General features: G+C 34.3%; 2 protein-coding genes across 2 annotated transcripts in view; one reads left to right on the top strand and one right to left on the bottom strand.

Annotated features, from left to right (window-relative positions):
• The window catches only part of LOC141564388 (olfactory receptor 7C2-like), an 88,044-nt gene extending 77,198 nt beyond the window's left edge, over nt 1-10,846 (bottom strand). Inside the window, exon 1 of the mRNA XM_074306826.1 lies at nt 10,814-10,846. The gene's annotated coding sequence lies outside the window, so the exon portion shown is untranslated. The remainder of the gene's footprint in view (nt 1-10,813) is intronic.
• LOC141552182 (olfactory receptor 7A10-like) overlaps nt 3,253-21,507 on the top strand; it is a 53,514-nt gene continuing 35,259 nt past the window's right edge. Inside the window, exon 1 of the mRNA XM_074284638.1 lies at nt 3,253-3,311. Within this exon, the coding sequence (XP_074140739.1) occupies nt 3,253-3,311 (59 nt within the window). The remainder of the gene's footprint in view (nt 3,312-21,507) is intronic.

Here is a 21,507-nt window from a genome sequence, read left to right as displayed (position 1 = left end):
ATTTATTCTTGGCTGCATTCCAAGTTCCTTCACCTTTCATAATATCATATTCTAGTACCTTCAATCTTTTAAAGTGGAAGCTGCTAGAACCTGAGTAATATTTATTGTGGCTCCTTGTTATTTGAATTGTTTCTTTCTGGCTGCTTGTAATATTTTACCTTGGTCTGATAGCTCTCAAATTTAGCTATGATATTCCTTGGGGTTTTAAATTTGGGGTCTCTTTCAGGAAGTGTTCAGTGAATTTTTTGATTGGTCATTTTACCTTCTGTTTCTATGATATCTGGGCATTTTGCTTTGATGATTTCCTGAAAAATAGTGTCTAGGCTCTTTTTTTTTATCATGTATTTCAGTGAGTCCAATAATCCTTAGATTGTCTCTCCTAGATCTATTTTCCAGGTTGGTTGTTTTCCCAATTAGGTGTTTTACATTTTTTTTCTATTTTTTCATTTGTTTTGGTTTTGCTTGATTGATTCTAGATAAATCAAACCACAAAATAAATAAGAGAGGAGTTAAAGAGGTAAATAGAACACTAGAAAAGTTAGGTAATGACTAATGTTGTAGGGAATGTGGGAAAAATAGGACACTGACACATTGTTGGTGGAACTGTGAACAGATCAAACCATTTTGGAGAACAATTTGTAACTATGCTCAAAAAGTTATCCAACTATGCATATCCTTTGATCCAGCAGTGTTTCAACTAGGATTATATCCCAAAGAGATTCTAAAGGAGGGAAAGGGACCCACATGTGCAAAAATGCTTGTGGTAGCATTCTTTGTAGTGGCAAGAAACTGGAAACTGAGTGGATGCCCATCAATTGAAGATTGACTGAATAAATTAAGGTATATGAATGCTATGGAATACTATTGTTCTGTGAGAAACAACCAGCAGGATGATGTTAGAGAGGCTTGGAGAGACCTACATGAACTGATGTAAAAACAAGATTATATGATGATAAATTCTGATGGAAATGACTCTCTTCAATATTGAGATGATTCAAACTAGTTCCCCTTGTGCAGTGATGAAGAGAGCCATCTACACCCAGACAGAGAACAGTGGGAACAGAGTGTGGAACATAACATAGCATTCTCATTCTCTGTTGTTATTTGCTTGCATTGTGTTTTCTTTCTTAGTTTTTCTTTTTCTTCCTTCTTGATCTGATTTTTAACTGTATAAATAAGTGTACATATATTGGATCTAAGATGCATTTCAACATATGTAACATGTATTAGACTGCCTGACAGCTAGGGGAGGAGGTGGGGAGAAAGAGGGGAAAATTTGCAACAAAAGGTTATGCAAGGGTATTTGGAAAAATTACCCATGCATATGTTTTGTAAATAAAAATCTTTAATAAAAAATGAAAATAAAAATAAAAAAGAAGCTTTTCAATAATATATTCTGCCTCTAAAAAAAAAGAATCAGTTAAACAAAACTTTTTTCAGAAATGAATTTTGGGATCTATCTTTGCCTATGTTTTGAAGATAACACAAAGCTACTAACAAACAAATTAAAAATAAGCATGAATATCCAACAAAAAGGAAAAAAAAACAGTGAAGTTATTCAGGCCAATTCCAATAGACTTGTGACAGAACTATCTGCATCCTGAAAGAGTACTATTTTGACCTAATGTGAAATCACGACATAGCATTTTCACCTTTATTGTTTTTGTTTTTGTTTGCTTGCTTTTTCTTTCTTTCTAGTTTTTTTCTTTTTGACCTGATTTTTCTTGTGCACCATGATAAATGTTGAAATATATTTAGAAAAAATTTACCTGTTTAACCTATATTGGATTACTTGCTGTCTAGGGGAGGGTAGTGTGGTCAAGGGAAGAAAAAACTTTGGAGCACATAGTCTTGCAAAGGTTAATGTTGAAAACTATCTTTGCATGTGTTTTGAAAAAAAACTATTATTAAAAATAAAGTAAAAACCAATAAGAACAAAGAAAATCATCTCTTCATTTACTGGAAACCTTTCCCAACCCCTCTTAATTCCTGTCTCTTTAATATGTTAATCACTTACAAATTATTATTAATTTAATTTCTTATTTATTGATATGTTAAATATTATTAAGTTTGTGTGTAGCTTATTTGTATATATTTGGTTACAAAACACTTTTCTCACAAATAAAGTCAGTTCTAACCAATTGGAAAAATATCAAGTGCTCAGAGGTAGGCTTGAGCTAATATAATAAAAATTATAATTATTTTATAGAGCTAGAAAAAATAATAGCCAAGTTCATCTGGAAGAACAAAAGATCAATGATTTCAAGGAAATTAATGGAAAAAAATGCAAACCAGACCTAAAATTGCAAAGCAGTGGTCATCATAATCATTTGATACTGGCTAGAAAATAGTCAATTAGTGGAATTCACAAGACACAATAGTCAATGACTATAGTTATCTAGTGTTTGATAAACCCAAAGATTCCAGCTACTGGGATAAAAACTCACTATTTGACAAAAATTGTTAATAAAATTAGAAAAAAGTATGGCAGAAACTAAGCATTGACCTATACCTAACAACATATACCACAATAATGTTGAAATGGATTCATGATTTAGACAAAAAGAATGTTACTATAGGGGGCAGAGCCAAGATGGCAGAGAAGCTAGACAGAACTTTCTAAGCTCTCTAATTCCCTTTCTACCAAGTATTTAATTCAGTCTCAAAAACAGCGCTTGACTGGCAAAACCCACAAAGATTGGAAATACAAAAACTCACCAGTGGAAGAGAATCTGAAATATCACCAGAAAAGGTTTGACCTGAGGTGGTGGGAGCAGACCAGCACAGGGCAGGGATAGAAACTGGAGTGGGGGTGGCTTCTGTGGTTGGAAGGTTTACATAGAGCTCTCTGCTGTAGCCTGACTGCTTTGCTTTGGTGGCAGAGTAGCGGACCAGCAGAGAAGTTGGAGCCTGGAATAGTGGGTACTCTGAGGGACTCCAGAGCCTGAGAGCATCTGGCTAGGCCACCCAGGAAAGGAAGTGACCTAACACAGACCATAACACAGTTCTTTGTGGCATTCCGCAGTGAGGGGCTCAGGGTGGGGGACAGTCCCGCACAGCAGGAGCACAACCCAAGGCAGCCTTTCATCTCTATAGTGAGGGGCTTGTTGAGGGTAGTGGAATTTTTCCAGCCTGACTATGCTCCCCAGGCAGAAAGACTTCCAGTGTGGTGAGGGACAGGACAATCGCAAATACTCAAAGTGAGCATTTGTGGGGGTGCAATGATACCTTTGCTCCTTAACCTCTAGCCCCATGGCGGCCAGTAATCCTCACAGTGGGGCCCCTTGCAGGGCACTTACACAGCCTGACCGGTGATACCCAAAACTTTTTATCAAATACTAAACTTGAAATTCTAAAATTAAAAGGAGAAATTAATAATACTGAAAGTAAAAATACTATTGAACTAATAAATAAAACTAAGATTTTGTTTTATGAAAAAGCCAATAAAATAGATAAATCTCTGATAAATCTAATTAGAAAAAGAAGAGAGGAAAATCAAATTGTTATTCTTAAAAATGAAAACGGGGAACTGTCCACCAATGAGGAGGAAATTAGAGAAATAATAAGGAGTTCCTTTACCCAACTTTATGCCAATAAATTTGATAACCTAAGTGAAATGGATGACTACCTCCAAAAATAAAGACTTCCCAGACTAACAGAGGAGGAAGTCAATTACTTAAATAGTCCCATTTCAGAAAAAGGAATAGAGCAAGCTGTTAATCAACTCCCTAAGAAAAAATCTCCAGGACAAGATGGATTCACAGGTGAATTCTACCAAAAATTCAAAGAACCATTAGCTCCAATGTTATATAAACTATTTGAAAAAATAGGGAATGAAGAAGTCCTACCAAATTCCTTTTATGACACAGAAATGGTACTGATACCCAAACCAGGTAGGTTGAAAACAGAGAAAGAAAATTATAGACCAATCTCCCTAATGAATATTGATGCTAAAATCTTAAATAAGATATTAGCAAAAAGACTCCAGAAAATCATCCCCAGTGTAATACATCATGATCAAATAGGATTTATACCAGGAATGCAGGGCTGGTTCAATATTAGGAAAACTATCAGTATAATTGGCCATAGTAATAATCAAATTAACAAAAATCATATGATCAACTCAATAGATGCAGAAAAAGCATTTGATAAAATCCAACATCCATTCCTATTAAAAACACTTGAGAGTATAGGAATAAATGGACTTTTCCTTAAGATAATTAGTAGCATCTATTTATCTATCAATAAGCATCATATGTAATGCGGAAAGATTTCAACCATTCCCATTAAGATCACAGGTGAAACAAGGTTGTCCACTATCACCTTTACTATTCAATATTGTATTAGAAATGCTAGCTTTGGCAATAAGAGTGAAGAAAGAGATTAAAGGAATTAGACTAGGTAATGAGGAAACCAAATTATCACTCTTTGCTGATGATATGATGGTATACATAGAGAACCCTAAAGATTCAACTAAAAAGCTATTAGAAATAATCTACACCTTTAGCAAAGTTGCAGGATACAAAATAAATCCACATAAATCATCAGCATTCTTATATGTCACTAACAAAATGCAACACTTATAGTTACAGAGAGACATTTCATTTAAAGTAACTACTGATAGTATAAAATATTTAGGAATCTATCTGCCAAAGGAAAATCAGAAACTGTATGAGCTAAACTACAAAACACTTTCCACACAAATTAAGTCGGATTTAACCAATTAGAAAAATACTACCTAAACTAATCTATTTATTTAGCGCTATACCAATCAGACTCCCCAAAAAACTATTTTAATGACCTAGAAAAAATAACAACAAAGTTCATATGGAAAAACAAAAGGTCAAAAATTTCAAGGGAATTAATGAAAAAAAAAATCAAATGAAGGTGGCCTAGCTGTACCAGATCTAAAATTATATTATAAAGCAGTGGTTACCAAAACCATTTGGTATTGGCTGAAAAATAGACTAGTTGATCGATGGAATAGGTTAGGTCCAAAGGACAAAATAATCAATTGCTCTAACAACTAGTGTTTGACAAACCCAAGGACACCACCTTTGAGATAAGAACTCAATATTTGCCAAAAATTGCTGGGAAAATTGGAAATTAATATGGCAGAAACTAGGCATTGATCCACAGTTAACACTGTACACCAAGATCAGGTCAAAATGGGTTCATTACCAAGGCATAAAAAATGAGATTATAAATAAATTAGAGGAACATAGGATAGTTTACCTCTCAGATCTGTGGAAGAGGAATGAATTAATGTCCAAAGAAGAACTAGAGATCATCATTGATCACAAAATAGAAAGCTTTGATTATATCAAATTGAAAATTTTTTGTACAAACAAAATCAATGCAGAGAAGATTAGAAGGGAAACAATAAACTGGGAAAACATTTTCACAGTAAAAGTTTCAGATAAAGGCCTCATTTCCAAAATATATAGAGAATTGATGCTAATTTATAAGAAATCAAGCCAATCTCCAATTGATAAATGGTCAAAGGATATGAACAGACAATTCTCAGATAAAGAAATTGAAATTATTTCTAGTCATATGAAAAGATGCTCCAAATCATTATTAATCAGAGAAATGCAAATTAAGACAACTCTGAGATACCACTACACACCTGTCAAATTGGCTAGAATGACAGGGAAAGGTAATGCAGAATGTTGGAGGGGATGTGGGAAAACAGGGACACTGATACATTGTTGGTGGAACTGTGAATACATCCAGCCATTCTACAGAGCAATTTGGAACTATGCTCAAAAAGTTATCAAACTGTGCATACCCTTTGACCCAGCAGTGTTGCTACTGGGTTTGTATCCCAAAGAGATCTTAAAGAAGGGAAAGGAACCTATATGTGCAAAAATGTTTGTGGCAGCCCTTTTTTTGTGGTGGCCAGAAACTGGAAACTACGTGGATGCCCATCAATTGGAGATTGGCTGAATAAATTGTGGTATATGAATATTATTGAATATTATTGTTCTGTAAGAAATGACCAACAGGATGATTTCAGAGAGGCCTGGAGAGACTTACATGAACTGATGCTGAGTGAAATGAACAGGACTAGGAGATCATTATATACTTCAACAACAATACTGTATGAGGATCAATTCTGATGGACGTGGCCCTCTCCAACAATGAGATGAACCAAATCAATTCCAATAGAGCAGTAATGAACTGAACCAGCTATACCCAGTGAAAGAACTCTGGGAGATGACTATGAACCACTACAAAGAAATTCCAATCCCTCTAATTTTGTCCACCTGCATTTTGTATTTCCTTCACAGGCTAAATGTACACTATTTCAAAGTCCGATTCTTTTTGTTCAGCAAAACAACTGTTTGGTCATGTATACATATAATGTATTTAATTTATACTCTAACATATTTAACATGTATTGGTTGACCTAACATCTGGGGTTGGGGGGAGGAGGGGAAAAATTGGAATAAAAGGTTTGGCAATTGTCATGCAAATATCTGGTAAATAAAAACTATGATATATAAAAAAAAGAATGTTACTATAAGCAAATTAGAAGAACAAAGAATAGTCTGCCTCATATATCTGTAGAGAAAGAATAAATTTTTGCCCAAAGAAGAATTGAAGTATGGAATGGAATTATGGAATGTAAAATGGATAATTGTGATTATATTAAGTTAAAAAGGTTTTATACAAACAAAAGAAAATGGGGGAAGGGAAATTTACATCCAAGGCTTCTAATAAAGGCCTCTTTTCCAAAATATATAGAAACTTGATTCAAATTTATAAGAATTCAAGTCATTCTCCAATTGATAAATGGTAAAAGAATAAGAACAAATAATTTTCAGATGAAGAAATTAAAACCATTTCTAGTTACAGGACAAAAGTACTCTAAATCAGTATTAATAGAAAAATGCAAATTAAGATAACTTTGAGGTACCACTTCACACTTTTCAGATTGGTTAAGATGACAGAAAAAAAATAATGATTAATGCTGTAGGGGATGCAGGAAAACTGGGACATTAATATATTGTTAGTGGAGTTGTTAAGAGATCTAATGATGTTGGAGAGCAATTTGGAACTATGCCCAAAAGGCAATTAAACTGTGCAGACTCTTTGATCCAGTATTGTCTCTACTGAGCCTGTATCCCGAAAAGATCATTAAAAAAGAGAATTGGAAACTGAGTGGATGCTCATCAGTTACAGAATGGCTAAGTTATGGTATATGAAATTTATGGAATATTCTTATTTTATAAGAATTGAATTCAAAAGTTCTAGAGAAACTAACATGAACTGATTCTAAGTAAAGTGAGTAGAACGAGAAGATTCAGCAGGAACATTATGTTGCACTAGAGTGAGAGGGCCTTGGAATACCAACAAATGAAGAGGATGCCTTGGGAGTCACTGAATTAGCAATAGTGGCAGTAACAACAGCAGTGGCAGTGGCAGGGGTAGCAACAGTGGCAGATTCTAAATGCCTCAGCCCACAAATGATAAGAGAGTTGAATAACTGGCAAGAAAGAAACCTCTTTGCTAGCAATGAGGCGGAACTCTTTTTTTTTGCCCATATCAAATACAAGCTTGAGCATAAAAAGTACTGTGATGACAGGGAAGATCAAAACAAAAACTCAGAAGAAATCAACATTCCTATGTGGAAACTTTAAGTGGAATGTGAATTACTCTCAACACAAAGAGCCTTTTTGGAAGAGCTCAAAATGGATTTTAAAAGTCAAATGGGAAAGGGAGAGGAAAAAAATTGCAAAAGAAGTGAGAATTATGGAAGAAAAAGTTAACAGTTTGAAAAAGAAAGCACCAAAAATTTACTGAAGAAAACAATTCCTTAAAAATACAATTGGTACAATAAAAAACAAACTGAAGAAAACACCTTTATAAGTAGAATTAGCCAAATGAAAAAAAGAAAACAAAAATTAAGTGAAGAAAATAGTTTTTTTTTTTAAATTAGAATTGAGCAAATGGGAGTTAATGACTTTATTAGAAAGCAAAAAACAAACAAAAATGAAAAAAGAGAAGATGTAAAATTCATCATGGAAAAAACAACCAGCACAGAAAAATGAATCTGGGAGAGATAATTAAAGAATTATTTTACTCTCTGAAATTCATGGTCAAAACAAAGAAAGCCTAGACAGTCTTCTTCAAAAAATCATCAGTTATCTGCCCTGATATTCCAGAACTTGAGGGCAAAATAATAATCGTTTCCTGAAAAAGATCACCCAAGAAAAACATGACTAAAATAAAAATGTGTTTTACGTGACCATGTATAACATTGTATATCATATTGCCATATGTGACATGCCCTTATCAGAGGTTCTGTGTTGTATGAGTAAAACAGAAACGTGAATATACAAAATTAGAGAAGCTACTCCAAATTTTCATATGGATTATTTGTTGCAGACCTATGATAAGGGTTTTTTTTTCAAGTTGTTATTCTTTTTATCAGCCACAGTCAGACACATTGAAATTCGTCAGGGAACCAAAATGATGAGGTAAGCAAAAAGTAAAATAGTTTCCAATTCAGCCTGAACTGAAATAATACATCAGCTTTTCCCAATTTCCTGACCAGTTGAAATCTCAGTTTCCTTCCCCTTCCAGCCCTCTAATTTAATATTGTTCTAACTGAATACTCCTTCATTTCATTTTCTCTGCTTACTTAATAGGGGATTGTTTGAGTGTCAAAAGTTCTTTCCAGATAGCCCCTCCCCATGATCATGCAAAACATGAAAACCGCATCTGAAGACAATATAGATCTCTAGTCAGGAGTCTAAGAGTGGGGTTCCAGAGATTGCCAGCTTTGTCTCAAAAAAAAAAAAGGCAAACTGTGAATGGTCCCAGTACTGTATATCTCACTGACCACTTGCTCTGATTACAGACATAAGAGGAAAAATCAGGGGCATGATTTATTTAAGGCAGTTTTACTTCAGGTAGCTGTCCTAATTTTTAACCATCCTATTTCCAGATGGTGGAGTTTGACGACCTATGCAAATAGTTATACCTGAATTCAAAACTTCAAGTAAATATTAGCTACAGTCCCAAAAGATTTTATCTCCTACAGCAATTATCATTAATCAAGGCTTCAGGTGAATCTCGTTCTCAGGAATCATAGTAAAGATTCATCCTAGAATATTCACAGATTATACAGTTTATCTTTCATTTCTAAGTAGATGCTTCTAGGTTTAACATTACACAGATTATTGCCTTCAAAATATTCAATACAAAGAAAAATTCTAAATTGCATGTTGTCCATCCTGTTCTCACAGAAAAGAAACTTTCAGATCTTTCAGATTTAACATTAATACTCTCTTCATTCTGAAAAAGATTAAATTTTTGCAAATAACCCTATCAAATTATCAGATCAGATTAAAATAATCTTTAAACAAGGAGACTATCACACACGTAAATAAACATTAAATAATTTGCTTTAGTCAGATGAGATCTTAGTAGAAATGAATTGCTTTCAGAAAACTTACAGTTCCAACAAACTCCTTAGAATAGCTATAGACTTGAAAAATAAAAAGAAAACATTCAGTTATTAACACCATATGAATGTAGGCTGTTCCTTTAAACAGCAGAAATAATTAATATCTAAATCAGCAAGGAGGTGCAGTTATTAAAAAAAAAAAAGCAAAACCAAAAATAAAACAAAACTACTATACTTAATGGGAGGAGGGGGATTACAATACCTGATCAGGTAGGTCCCTCTCCACATGGTCACCCTTCCCCCACACCACCATGCTTCCTGACCCAATATATCATAGCTCCATTTAAACTATTAATTGCTTTTGCAAATCAATCTTTCTTGTCCCATGTCTTTAAGTAAATATATATGTATATATTTTTAAACTTTACACTTCAAGGTTCACAAATAAGTGACCCAAATTTCATAAAACTTAATACATGCCCAACAGAGCTGACAAATACTTAAGGCATAGCTCAGTTACAAATTACCCAATACTTCTAGAAAACAACATACCATCTAAGTAGGGAGATACAAACACAACCTCCCCTAAGTTAAGCTACTGGCATTTTGTTTTAATAACCTATATTTTAACTTAAAATCCCAAACACAGCTTTAAATTCCCAATAATATAAAACTACTTTTGCCATCATATTTAAAACAATGAATTTCACTAAATAGCAGTTTCTTTCCCCTGGCCCACGTGGCCCTGCTGCAGTCAGGACACGTGGGAGGAAAAGGAAGGAAGCCATAGTGATTCCATGTTGGTTCTCTTTGAAAACAAAGTGCAAAAACAACAAAAACAATACATGTATGTTTTTAAAAAGATTTTGATTACTTACAATATTGAGCCAAATCTAATTTGATGAAATTTCATAAGAATGAGTATTCTGTATTAGACTTGAATTGTGAAGACAAAGGACAAAGATAATATGCAGAAGGAGCAATTAAATGAAATTGAGATATTAGTTTTAGAGAAAAGAAGACTTTGGTTGGAGACAACAAGTTATCTTCATGGGCTTGAAATGAATTGATATGAAAAAGTGATTGGACTTTTCTGCTGGGCTCTAGAAGATGCAATGAGGAACAATGAGGTAAACCCACAAGGAGATTTGGACTCAGCAGAAGCAGAAACGTTCTAGCAATTAAAACATCACAATAGTAGAATGAAATGCTTTAAGATGCATTGAGAATATAGCAAATGATTCAGATTAGACTGAAGACTCTCTGAGGTACTTTCCTACTCTAGTTCTCCAGGGTTTTGCATCTTCACATGTGATGCTAAAGAGCTCTCAGAGGAAAATTTCTGCCAAAGTTTATTGCCTATAGGGAGTTCAAGTGTTTGGGGAGAGAAAATACAAGTATATAATTTTTTTCTAAAAAAAAAAAAAAGTCTGGGGGATTAAGCCTCTTAGGCATTAGAAATTTCAAATATTTTTCCTGTTACTCCACAGGATCAAATACCATTTATTTCAAGTCAGGAGGGAGTCTGCTTGTACTTATCAGAGACATCAGTCCAATTGCCCAAACTCTGCACTTTTTTCTGGGACCCAAAATATTTGCCTTTCTTGTTCTCCATTGTAACAGATACAGAGAGGCAAAGTTTTCCCACTGGTTATATACTGTAAGTGATTGGAGGCAGAGAGTGTTGGGAAGGGAGAGCGTAAAAGAAGGAATAATATCCCCAATCATCCCAAATGAGGTTACTTTCTAAAGACCCAAAGGTACCGTTGTATTATTAATTTCTACCTCATCCAATGAATGTGGCCAGGAGAAGAAAATGCCATGGGTTTTTGTCCCAGGCTGTCTGCACCAGCTGCCTGAATTTGTTTATTGACTTCCCCAGAGGACGTGCCTGTTAGAGGGAGGAGACATTTATTCTTATTTATACTCTCTGTGGGAGTGGCAGTTTGGCAATAATTAATTCCTTAGCTAAAGCATTCCAAATAAATTCTGAGAGATAGGAAATATGGATTGTCAAGTGAGAGCCTGCCTTAGATATTAGAATGATATATGGGGAAGTCACTGCAGGCCATTTTTCAAGGGACAGAGAAGAAAAATATAATTGGTGGAAAAAGCAGGGGATAGCGAGCCTGTGGTGTGAGGTAGAGATAGCTGGTGGGTCTGGTATGGCTTGGAGCGTCTGGGGAATGAGAAAGGCATTTACTGGAGGATAGCTGCTAAAATGCTACCCAATACAGCAAGCTTCCTGATAATGCATTTGAAGCAGGAAGGAGAGCCACATAATTTTGTGCAATATTACATATTTGTCTAAATATCTTACTTACTAAATATCTTCTATAGCCTTACCCACTTTCTTCTATAAACTGTAAACTTTATGAATACAGGGGCTACTGTAGCGAGCTGTCGTCTCTAGAAGCTGCTGGATCACTCTCTGGGAAGAGATCTGCTGTGTCTTCTACTCAAATCTCTCCAACAGATTCTTCTTCCTGTAGCGAACCGTTGTCTCCAGGCAGTTGCTGTTAACTCTTGTCCAGAGAAGTGACTTCCCTTCCTGTAGAGAGCCCCGTCAAGCCTGATGCAATGCAGAGTCTTCTTCTATCTCTGGGTATCCTCTCTTTTATTCTCCCAGAGAATGGGCGTGGGATAATGCAAGGGCTTCTGGGAAGAACCACTTCAGCCAATGAGCTTGCTCCTTCTATCAAGTCAACCTGAGTTCTCACCTTGTAATTGTCCAACCTGAATTCTCACCTTGTCACTATCCAGACAACCTGAGTTCTCACCTAGTAATCCTAACAGGCTACTACTTTCTTTTCAATCCTCTAAGACCCAATTGCTTTGTGCATAGTGGGCTCTTGAGATCTGCTTATTTAATGAATAAGCTACATTTTCTGATTCTCCTCCCCTACCCCTCAGTTGTTAGTGCTCCTCTTGAAATTACTTTGCACCTACTTTACAAACACTTAGTATTCATTTCTCTGTAGATGTGTGGCTTTAAACTTGGAAATTTAGGCTCTAAATCAGGGCTTTTCCCACCATATTGTTTGCTATGAATAAGTAGATAGAAAGATAAATAGAAAGGCATAAAGGCAGATAGGTAGATGCATGAGTAGAAAGAAAGATGAACAATTGGATGGATGGATGGATGGATGGATGGATAGATGAATGGGTAAATTGGTAGATAGATATAAATATGAATGGACTAATAGATAGAAAGGAAGGAGAAATGAAAGGAAAAAGAAAGGAAGGAAAAAAGACAGAAAGAAAGATCAATATATAGGCTGTCTGGTTAAGTTGGTAGATATAAATGGATTGTCTGTGAAAGACAATAATGATGATGATGATGATGATGATGATGATGATGATGATGATGATGGTCATGATGGTTGTGGTGGTGAGGAGGAGGATTACTAATATTTATATACTATTAAGGTCTGAGAAGCATTGTCTAATTTGATGAAACAATCCTGGTAAGTTGGTTATTATTTCTCCCAATCAATAGACTCTAGTAAGACTTGCTTTTAGGGCTACACAGTTAGTGCTTGAGGAAGGATTTTAATTTACCTCTTCCTGCCTACCTAACCCAATGCAGCTCATGACCTTTGCCCTGTATTCCTGTCATTGCACACAGTGATCTCTAATTCTCCTTTGGTCACAAATTCCTTCCTCCTCCAAAAGTCTGAGAGGTAGATTATCCTCTGTTCCTCTAATTTATTTATGATCTTGTTCTTTATGCCTAAATCATGGACCCATTTTGATCTTATCTTAGTATGTGGTGTTAAGTGTGGATCCATGCCTAGTTTCTGACATACTAATTTCCAATTTTCCCAGCAGTTTTTGTCAAATAATGAATTCTTATCCCAAAAGTTGGGATCTTTGGGTTTGTCAAACACTAGATTGCTATTTTTATTCACTATCTTACCTGTGAACCTAACCTATTCCACTGATCAACTAGTCTATTTCTTATCCAATACCAAATGGTTTTGGTGACTGATGCTTTATAATATAGTTTAAGATCAGGTACAGCTAGGGCACCTTCATTTGATTATTTTTTCATTAATTCCCTTGAAATTCTCGACCTTTTGTTCTTCCATATGAATTTTGTTGTTATTTTTTCTAGGTCATTAAAATAGTTTCTTGGGAATCTGATTGTTATAGCACTAAATAAATAGATTAGTTTAGAGAGTATTGTCATCATTATTATATTCACTCAGCCTATCCAAGAGCACTTAATGTCTTTCCAATTATTTAAATCTGACTTATTTTTGTGGCAAACGTTTTGTAATTTTGCTCATATAATTCCTGACTTTCCTTTGATAGATTCCCAAATATTTTATACTATCAACAATTGTTTTGAATGGAATTTCTCTTTGTATCTCTTGCTATTGCATTTTGTTGGTGATGTATAAAAATGCTGAGGATTTATGTGGATTTATTTTTTATCCTGCAACTTTGCTAAAATTGTGGATTATTTCTAATAACTTTTTATTAGAATCTCTGGAGTTCTCTAAGTATACCATCATATCATCTGCAAAGAGTGATGATTTGATTTCCTCATTACCTACTCTTATTCCTTTAATCTCTTTCTCGACTCTTATTGCCAAGGCTAGCATTTCTAATACAATATTGAATAGTAATAGTGATAGTGGGCAACCTTGTTTCACTCTTGATCTTACTGGGAAAGGTTCCAGTTTATCACTATTACATATGACATTTACTGACGGTTTTAAATATATGCTCCTTAGGAATAGTCCATTTATTCCTATACTCTCAAGTGTTTTTAGTAGGAATGGTTGTTGGATTTTATCAAATGCTTTTCTGCATCTATTGAGATGATCATATGATTTCTGTTAATTTGGTTATTGATATAGTCATTATGCTAATAGTTTTCCTAATATTGAACCAGCCCTGCATTCCTGGTATAAATCCCACTTGGTCATAGTGTATTATCCTAGGGATGATTTTCTGGAGTCTTTTTGCTAATATTTTATTTAAGATTTTAGCATCAAAATTCATTAGGGAGATTGGTCTATAATTTTCTTTCTCTGTTTTCAGCCTACCTGGTTTAGGTATCAGTACCATGTCTATGTCATAAAAGGAATTTGGTAGGGCTCCTTCAATCCCTATTTTTTCAAATAGTTTATATAGCATTGGAGTTAGCTGTTCTTTGAATTTTTGGTAGAATTCACCTGTGAATCCATCTTATCCTGGAGATTTTTTCTTAGGGAGTTGATTAACAGCTTGCTCTATTTCTTTTTCTGAAATGGGACTATTTAAATAATTGACTTCCTCCTCTGTTAGTCTGGGAAGCCTTTATTTTTGGAGGTAGTCATCCATTTCACTTAGGTTATCAAATTTATTGGCATAATGTTGGGGAAAGTAGCTACTAACTATTGTTATAATTTCCTCTTCATTAGTGCTGAGTTCTCCCTTTTCATTTTTAAGACTAACAATTTGTTTTTCCTCTTTCCTTTTTTAAATCAGATTTACTAAGGGTTTGTCTATTTTGTTGGTTTTTCATAGAACCAACTTTTAGCTTTATTAACTAATTCAACAGTTTTTTTTTTTTACTTTCAATTTTATTAATCTTACCTTTTATTTTTAGAATTTCAAGTTTTGTGTTTGTCTGGGAGTTTTTAATTTGTTCCTTTTCTAGCATTTTTAGTTGTAAGCCCAATTTGTTGACCTTCTTTTTCTCTATTTTATGCAAGTAGGCCTGTAGAGATATAAAACTTCCCCTTATTACTGCTTTGGCTGTATCCCACACCTTTTTGTATGACGTCTCATTATTGTCATTTTCTTGGGTGAAGTTATTAATTATGTCTATGATTTGCTGTTTCATCCAATCATTCTTTAATATGAGATTATTTAGTTCCCAATTATTTTTTGGTCTATTTTCCCTGGCTTTTTATTGAATGTAATTTTTATTGCATTGTGGTCTGAAAAGAACGCATTTACTATTTCTGCCTTACTGCATTTGATTTTGAGGTTTTTATGTCCTAGAATATGATCAATTTTTGTATAAGTTCCATGAACTGCTGAGAAGAAAGTGTACTTCTTTCTGTCTCCATTTAGCTTTGACCAAAAATCTATCATATCAAACTTTTCTAGAATTCTATTTACCTCTTTGACTTCTTTCTTATTTATTTTGTGCTTTGATTTATCTAATTCTGAGAGTGCAAGGTTGAGATCTCCCACTATTATAGTTTTGCTGTCTATTTCTTCTTGTAGCTCTCTTAATTTCTCTTTTAAGAATTTAGATGCTGCACCACTTGGTGCATATATGTTTAATATTGATACTGCTTCATTATCTTCATTGCTACCCTTTAGCAAGATATGATGCCCTTCCTTATCTATTTTAATTAGATCAATTTTTTTTTTACTTGATCTGAGATAAGGCTGGCTACCCCTGATTTTTTGGCTTCACCTGAAGCATAGTAGATTCTGCTCCACTCTTTTACTTTTATTCTGAATGTATCACCTTGTTTCAGGTGTGTTTCCTGTAAACAGCATATTGTAGGATTCTGGCTTTTAATCCAGTCTGTTAACTGCTTCCTCTTTATGGGGGAGTTTACCCCATTCACATTTATGGTTAAATGATTAATCTATATTGCTTGCCCTCCTGTTAACCTCTGCTTATACTTTTCTCCTTTTCTTCCCTCTTAACCCCCTCCCCAATATTAAACTTGTGAGCACCACTTGCTTTTCACAGCCCTCCCTTTTTAGTATCCTTCCCCCACCTTAAAGTTCCTCCCCCTATTTTACCCCTTTTCCTCACAATTTCTGTATTCCCTTCCCCTTAGCTTGCTCCTTTCATCCCACTTTTCAATGAAGTGGAAGGAGTTTCACCATAAATCGAATATGTCTATTGATATACACTATGTTCATCCCCCTCCTTTCTTTCTCTCAGATATAATAGGTTATTTTTGCCTTTTCATGAGATGTAGTACCACCACTTTACCCTTTTTTATGATATAATTTCCTTTCCACCTCTAGTTTTTAGGACAAATTATACATGTGTTCTTTACATATCTTTATGGCAGAAATATAGTTCTCAATATTTCTTTTTACCTTTTTAGAAATCTCTGGAGTTCTGTATTTGAAGATCAAACATTTTGTGCAGATCTGGTTTTTTTTAATCAAGAATAGATGGAATTCATTTATTTTGTTAAATGTCCATCTTCTTCCCTGGAAAACAATGCTCATTTTTGCTGGGTAAGTTATTCTTGGCTGCATACCAAGTTCCTTAGCCTTTCGGAATATCATATTCCAGGCCTTTTGTTCCTATAATGTGGTCGTTGCTAGATCCTGGGTTATCCTTATTGGGGCTCCTCCATATCTGAATTGCTTTTTTCTAGCAGCTTCCAATATTTTTTTCTTTGTCTGATGGTTCTTGAACTTGGCCAATATATTTATTGGTGTTTTGATTTTAGGGTCCCTTTCAGTAGGTGATCGATGAATTTTACCCTCTGTTTCCAAAACATCTAGTTCTCTTTGATAATTTCCTGGAAAATAGTGTCCAAGCTCTTTTTTTCCTCACATTTTTCAGGGTGTCTGATTATTTTCAAATTGTCTCTCCTGGATCTGTTTTCCAGGTCTGTTGTCTTTCTAATAAGGTACTTGACATTCTTTTCAATTGTTTCGTTTTTCTGGTTTTGCTTCACTACTTCTTGGTTTCTCCTTGAGTCATTCATTTCTACTTGTTCAATTCTAATTTTCAATGATGTATTTTCTTCACTCACTTTTTTATATTTTGTAATTGTCCAATTGTGTTTTTATCTTCTATGGAATTTTTTTCCATTTCATCCATTTTATTTTTTAGAGAACTGTTTTCTTTTTCCAACTCACTAATTTTATTTCTCAGTGATTTGATCTCTTTAACCACTCTGGATGACTTCTCCAGACTCTCTTGCCAAGTTTCCCTTTCCTTTTCCCATTTCTCTTCTATCTCTCTTGTGAGAGCCTTTTTGATTTCCTCTATGAGAGTCTTGTGTATTAAGAAATAGATCATATTCCCCTTAGGGGATTCCTCTGGAGACAGTCTGCTTTTAGTCTCCTCAGGGTTTGAAGTCTGCTCTCTATCCATACAGAAGCTGTCAATGGTTAGAGCCCTTTTAAATTTTTTGTTCATTTTGTCAGAGTGGGAATCGAAGAAAACAAATTACAAAAGAAACAATTGTTCTGTTTCGGGGGGGGGGGGGGATGGAGCTGGATGGTGTTCCCAGGCTTTCTCTATAGACTTTGGGAGACAGCAGTGAGGCACTAACAGGACAGCAATGGCTGCACTGTGTCTGCACTCTGAGACTTTAAGAATGCTCTGAGTGACTCCAGGTGGGGGTGGGGGTGGCCGGGTCCTGAGAGATGCTAGCTTTCTGGGGTTTTATTCTTTACCTCCAGTGTTTACATCTTCTCTGATGCTCCTGGCTTGCTGCCAAGATGGAATATCTACACTGGCATAAAGGTCATTTCACAGAAACAGCAGAGATAACAGCCCTCCCCCTCCAGTATGAGCAATGTGAGTTACCTGCCTCTCTCTGGCTGCTTGCCCTCAGCCTGTGCCCAATCTGTTTGTCCCCTCCCCCGAGCAAACACAGACCTTTTCTGGCAAATTTCAAGGATGTCTTCTGTTGGTGATTATTTGTGGGTTTCTTTTCTGGTCAAGCATTAATTCTTAGGCTTGTCATGAAGTAAATTCTGAGAGAAAACGCAGAGCTCAAGCAGCTGTGTGGCTCCTCTCTGCCATCTTGGCCAGAAGTCCAGAAATAATAATTTTATCCAAGAGAATGACAATGAGACCACATACCAAAACTTATGAGATGTAGTCAAAGTAGATTTTAGGGGAAATTTTATAGCTGCTAATGGTTACATAAATAAAATAGAAAAACAGGTAAAAGAATTGGGTATACAACTAAAAACAATCTAGAAAAACAACAAATTAAACCCAAATTAAACTTCAAATTAGAAATTCTAAAAACCAAAAGAGATATAAATAAAATTTAAAGGAAAATAGTTATTACATTAATAAATAAATGTAGGAGGTTTTTGATAAAGAAAAAATAAAAAATTTTGTTAATTTGATTAGAAAAAAATAAAGAAAAAGTGAAACTGCTTTTATAAAATAAAAAAAAAACTGAAAAGATGGATTGCTCACCAACAAAAAAGAAATTAAAACAATAATTAGAAGACATTTTGCTCAACTGTATGCCAATAAATCTGGCAAACTCAGTGAAATTGTTGAATATTTCAGAAAAAAAGAAGTTGCACAAATCATCAATGAACCCTCTAGGAAAAAAATTTCCATTCAAGAGTGCATTTTACTTAAAGAGCAATTACTTCTGATACAATATAAATTATTTCTTTAATAGTCAAAAAAGTTCTACCACATGGTGCTGAAGCATAAACCAGGAAGAGCCAAAACAGAGGAAGAAAATTATAGACCAATCTCTTTAATGAATATTGCTTTAATTTTTAAAATTAAATATAAGTAAATTCATTATAATAATTTATCACCAGAATGATACACTTTATCCAAGTGAGATTCATTCTGGGAATGTAAAGTTGATTCAATATTAAGAAAACTATCTGCATAATTGATCTTAACAATAACAAAAATCATATAATTATCTATTTAATCTATTTAATTTAATAATCTTTTTGTAAAATATAACAGTTATTCCTATTTAAAAATAAAACAAAAGAAAATTAGATAGTATAGAAGTTTTCTTCAAAATAATTAGTAGTATAAACTAATTACCAATAAGATCATGGGTGAAGCAAAGATGCCCATTAGCACTATTATTATTCATTATTTTACTAGAAATGTCTGTAGAGGGCCAGAACTCTGGAAAGTATACTTGAAACAAGGATATTTACAGCAGGGTGTTTACTCAGTGTGATTGATGAGATAATGGTTCTCTAGTTCACATGTACTTATATGTAGAACCATATAATGGTTCTACAGTTGACACATGCTCAGTTGCTTTAGTGATGTAATCTTATTAAGTTATTTAAGGGCTGAGAGTCCTGGGAACTGAGAGTCTCAGACACAGGCAGAGAAAAGACTTCAGAACTCAGACCCAGACTCAGACACGGACACAGAAAAGACTTGAGACTCCAGGGTCCAGACTCCATCTTAACTAGCCTCGTGGTGGCTCTCTTACCTTCATCACTTCTCCACCCAAAAACCAAGGCCCCTACAGAGAACCTCCAGAAAGCTAGTTTAGACATTACAAATGTTAGCTTTCGGGAATAGAGAAGGAAAAGAAATTTCAGGAATCAAACTAGGCAACAACATAAATAAAAATAGATATGCTATGATGCTATCATTAGAAAAATCTAGAGAAAAAATTAATAAAACTATTTTAAGTAATTAACAACTTTAACAAAGTTGCAGGATAAAATATAAATCCACAGAAATAACCAACATTTTTATGTAGTTCCAACAAAACTTAGCAGAGAGAGAAAGGAAAATTCCAACTAAAGTAATGGGAGACAATACACAATATTTCAGAGCGTACCTACCAAGATGAGTGCAAGAACTAAATGAACAGAATTACAATACACTTTTCATGCAATAAAGTCAAATCTAAATAAGTTTAATAATGTCAATTGCTCATGGTAGATTGAACTAATATAATAAATATGATATTTTATAGAGCTAGGAAAAAACAACAAAATGTATCTGGAATAGCAAAACATCAAATATATCAAGGAAAATAATGAAAAATAAAGAAAGTAAGGGGACCTAATCACACCTGATCTAAAACTATATAAAATGTTAATCATTGAAACAAATTCCTAAGAAATAGAGTGGTGGATTAGTGAAATAAATTAGGCACACAAATCACAGTAGTAAATAACTAAGAATCTACTGGTTGATAAACCCAATATTCTAGAATGAAAACTCACTCTTTGACAAAAATTGCTAGTAAAACTGGGAAATGGTATGGCAAAAAAAAAAAAAAAATAGACATTAAACTACATCTCACATCTTAAATCAGGATAGGGTCAAAATGGAAACATGATTCAGATATGAAAAATAAAATCATAAGCAAATTAGGAAAGTAAGGATAGTTTATCAAATCTGTAGCAAAGAGAAAAATTTATGACCACAAGAAAATAGAGAACATTATGAAATATAAGAAGAATAATTTTGATTACATTAGATTAAAAAGGTTTTATAGAAAAAAATCCCATACAAGGAAAAATATAAAAGAAGCAAAAAGCTAGGGCACAATTTTTACCACAATGTTTCTGATAAAGTCATATTTTAAAAATATAGAAAATGGAATAAAATTTATAGGAATACATCATCTTCCCCAAGTGATAAATGATAAAAGGATATAAAGAGGCATTTTTCAGATGAAGAAATTAAAGATACTTAAAGTCATATGAAAAAATATTTTAAATCACCGTTAATTAGAGATATGCAATTTAAGATAATTCTGAAATATCACCTCACTTATGAGATGGACTAATATAACAGAAAGGGGCAATGATCAATGCTGGAGATGATGTGAAGAAAATTGGGACACTGTTAGGATTCTTACAAGGTGCTAAGTCACTGCAATGAATGGAGACAATAATTATCTAATTTAGCATGGTTCAGTATGATTGACCTGACCCTACAAGGAGATGTTATGGGCCAAAACTTGAAACAAGGTACTGAGTGGAATTGAGGAGACAATGGTTAAATCTAATTTAGCATTGATTTAATCTTACAACAAATAATGGTTTCCTTGTGATATAATGATTGGTGTATACTCAGTATGGAACATGTAAGCGAGAAGCTCTCAGAACTTTGGAGAACTTCAGGAGAGGGCCAAGGAGAACTTCAGGAGATTAAGAGTGAAATTCATTCCCACTTCTACCTTTGTGCTGGGTGGAGTGGAGACATTCAGACAAGAGCTCTTGGTAACCAAGGAGAGAGGAAGGCCTCCAGAAAACTAGCTGAGTCCCAAGTGAAGGAGATAAGATTTTGGAAGAGACAATAAAGGATTTGGACTTTAACTATTGGCTGCATTTGAAGTGATTATTGAAACTGAAATGAAGCTAAGGCTGCCTCCAGAAGCTCCCTAAGAAACCTGCTCCAC

This window comes from Sminthopsis crassicaudata, chromosome 1 (assembly GCF_048593235.1).
Source record: "Sminthopsis crassicaudata isolate SCR6 chromosome 1, ASM4859323v1, whole genome shotgun sequence".
NCBI classification, from domain to species: Eukaryota; Metazoa; Chordata; class Mammalia; order Dasyuromorphia; family Dasyuridae; genus Sminthopsis; species Sminthopsis crassicaudata.
Note: the sequence above shows the minus strand (reverse complement) of the source record. Positions and strands in the feature narration are given on the sequence as shown.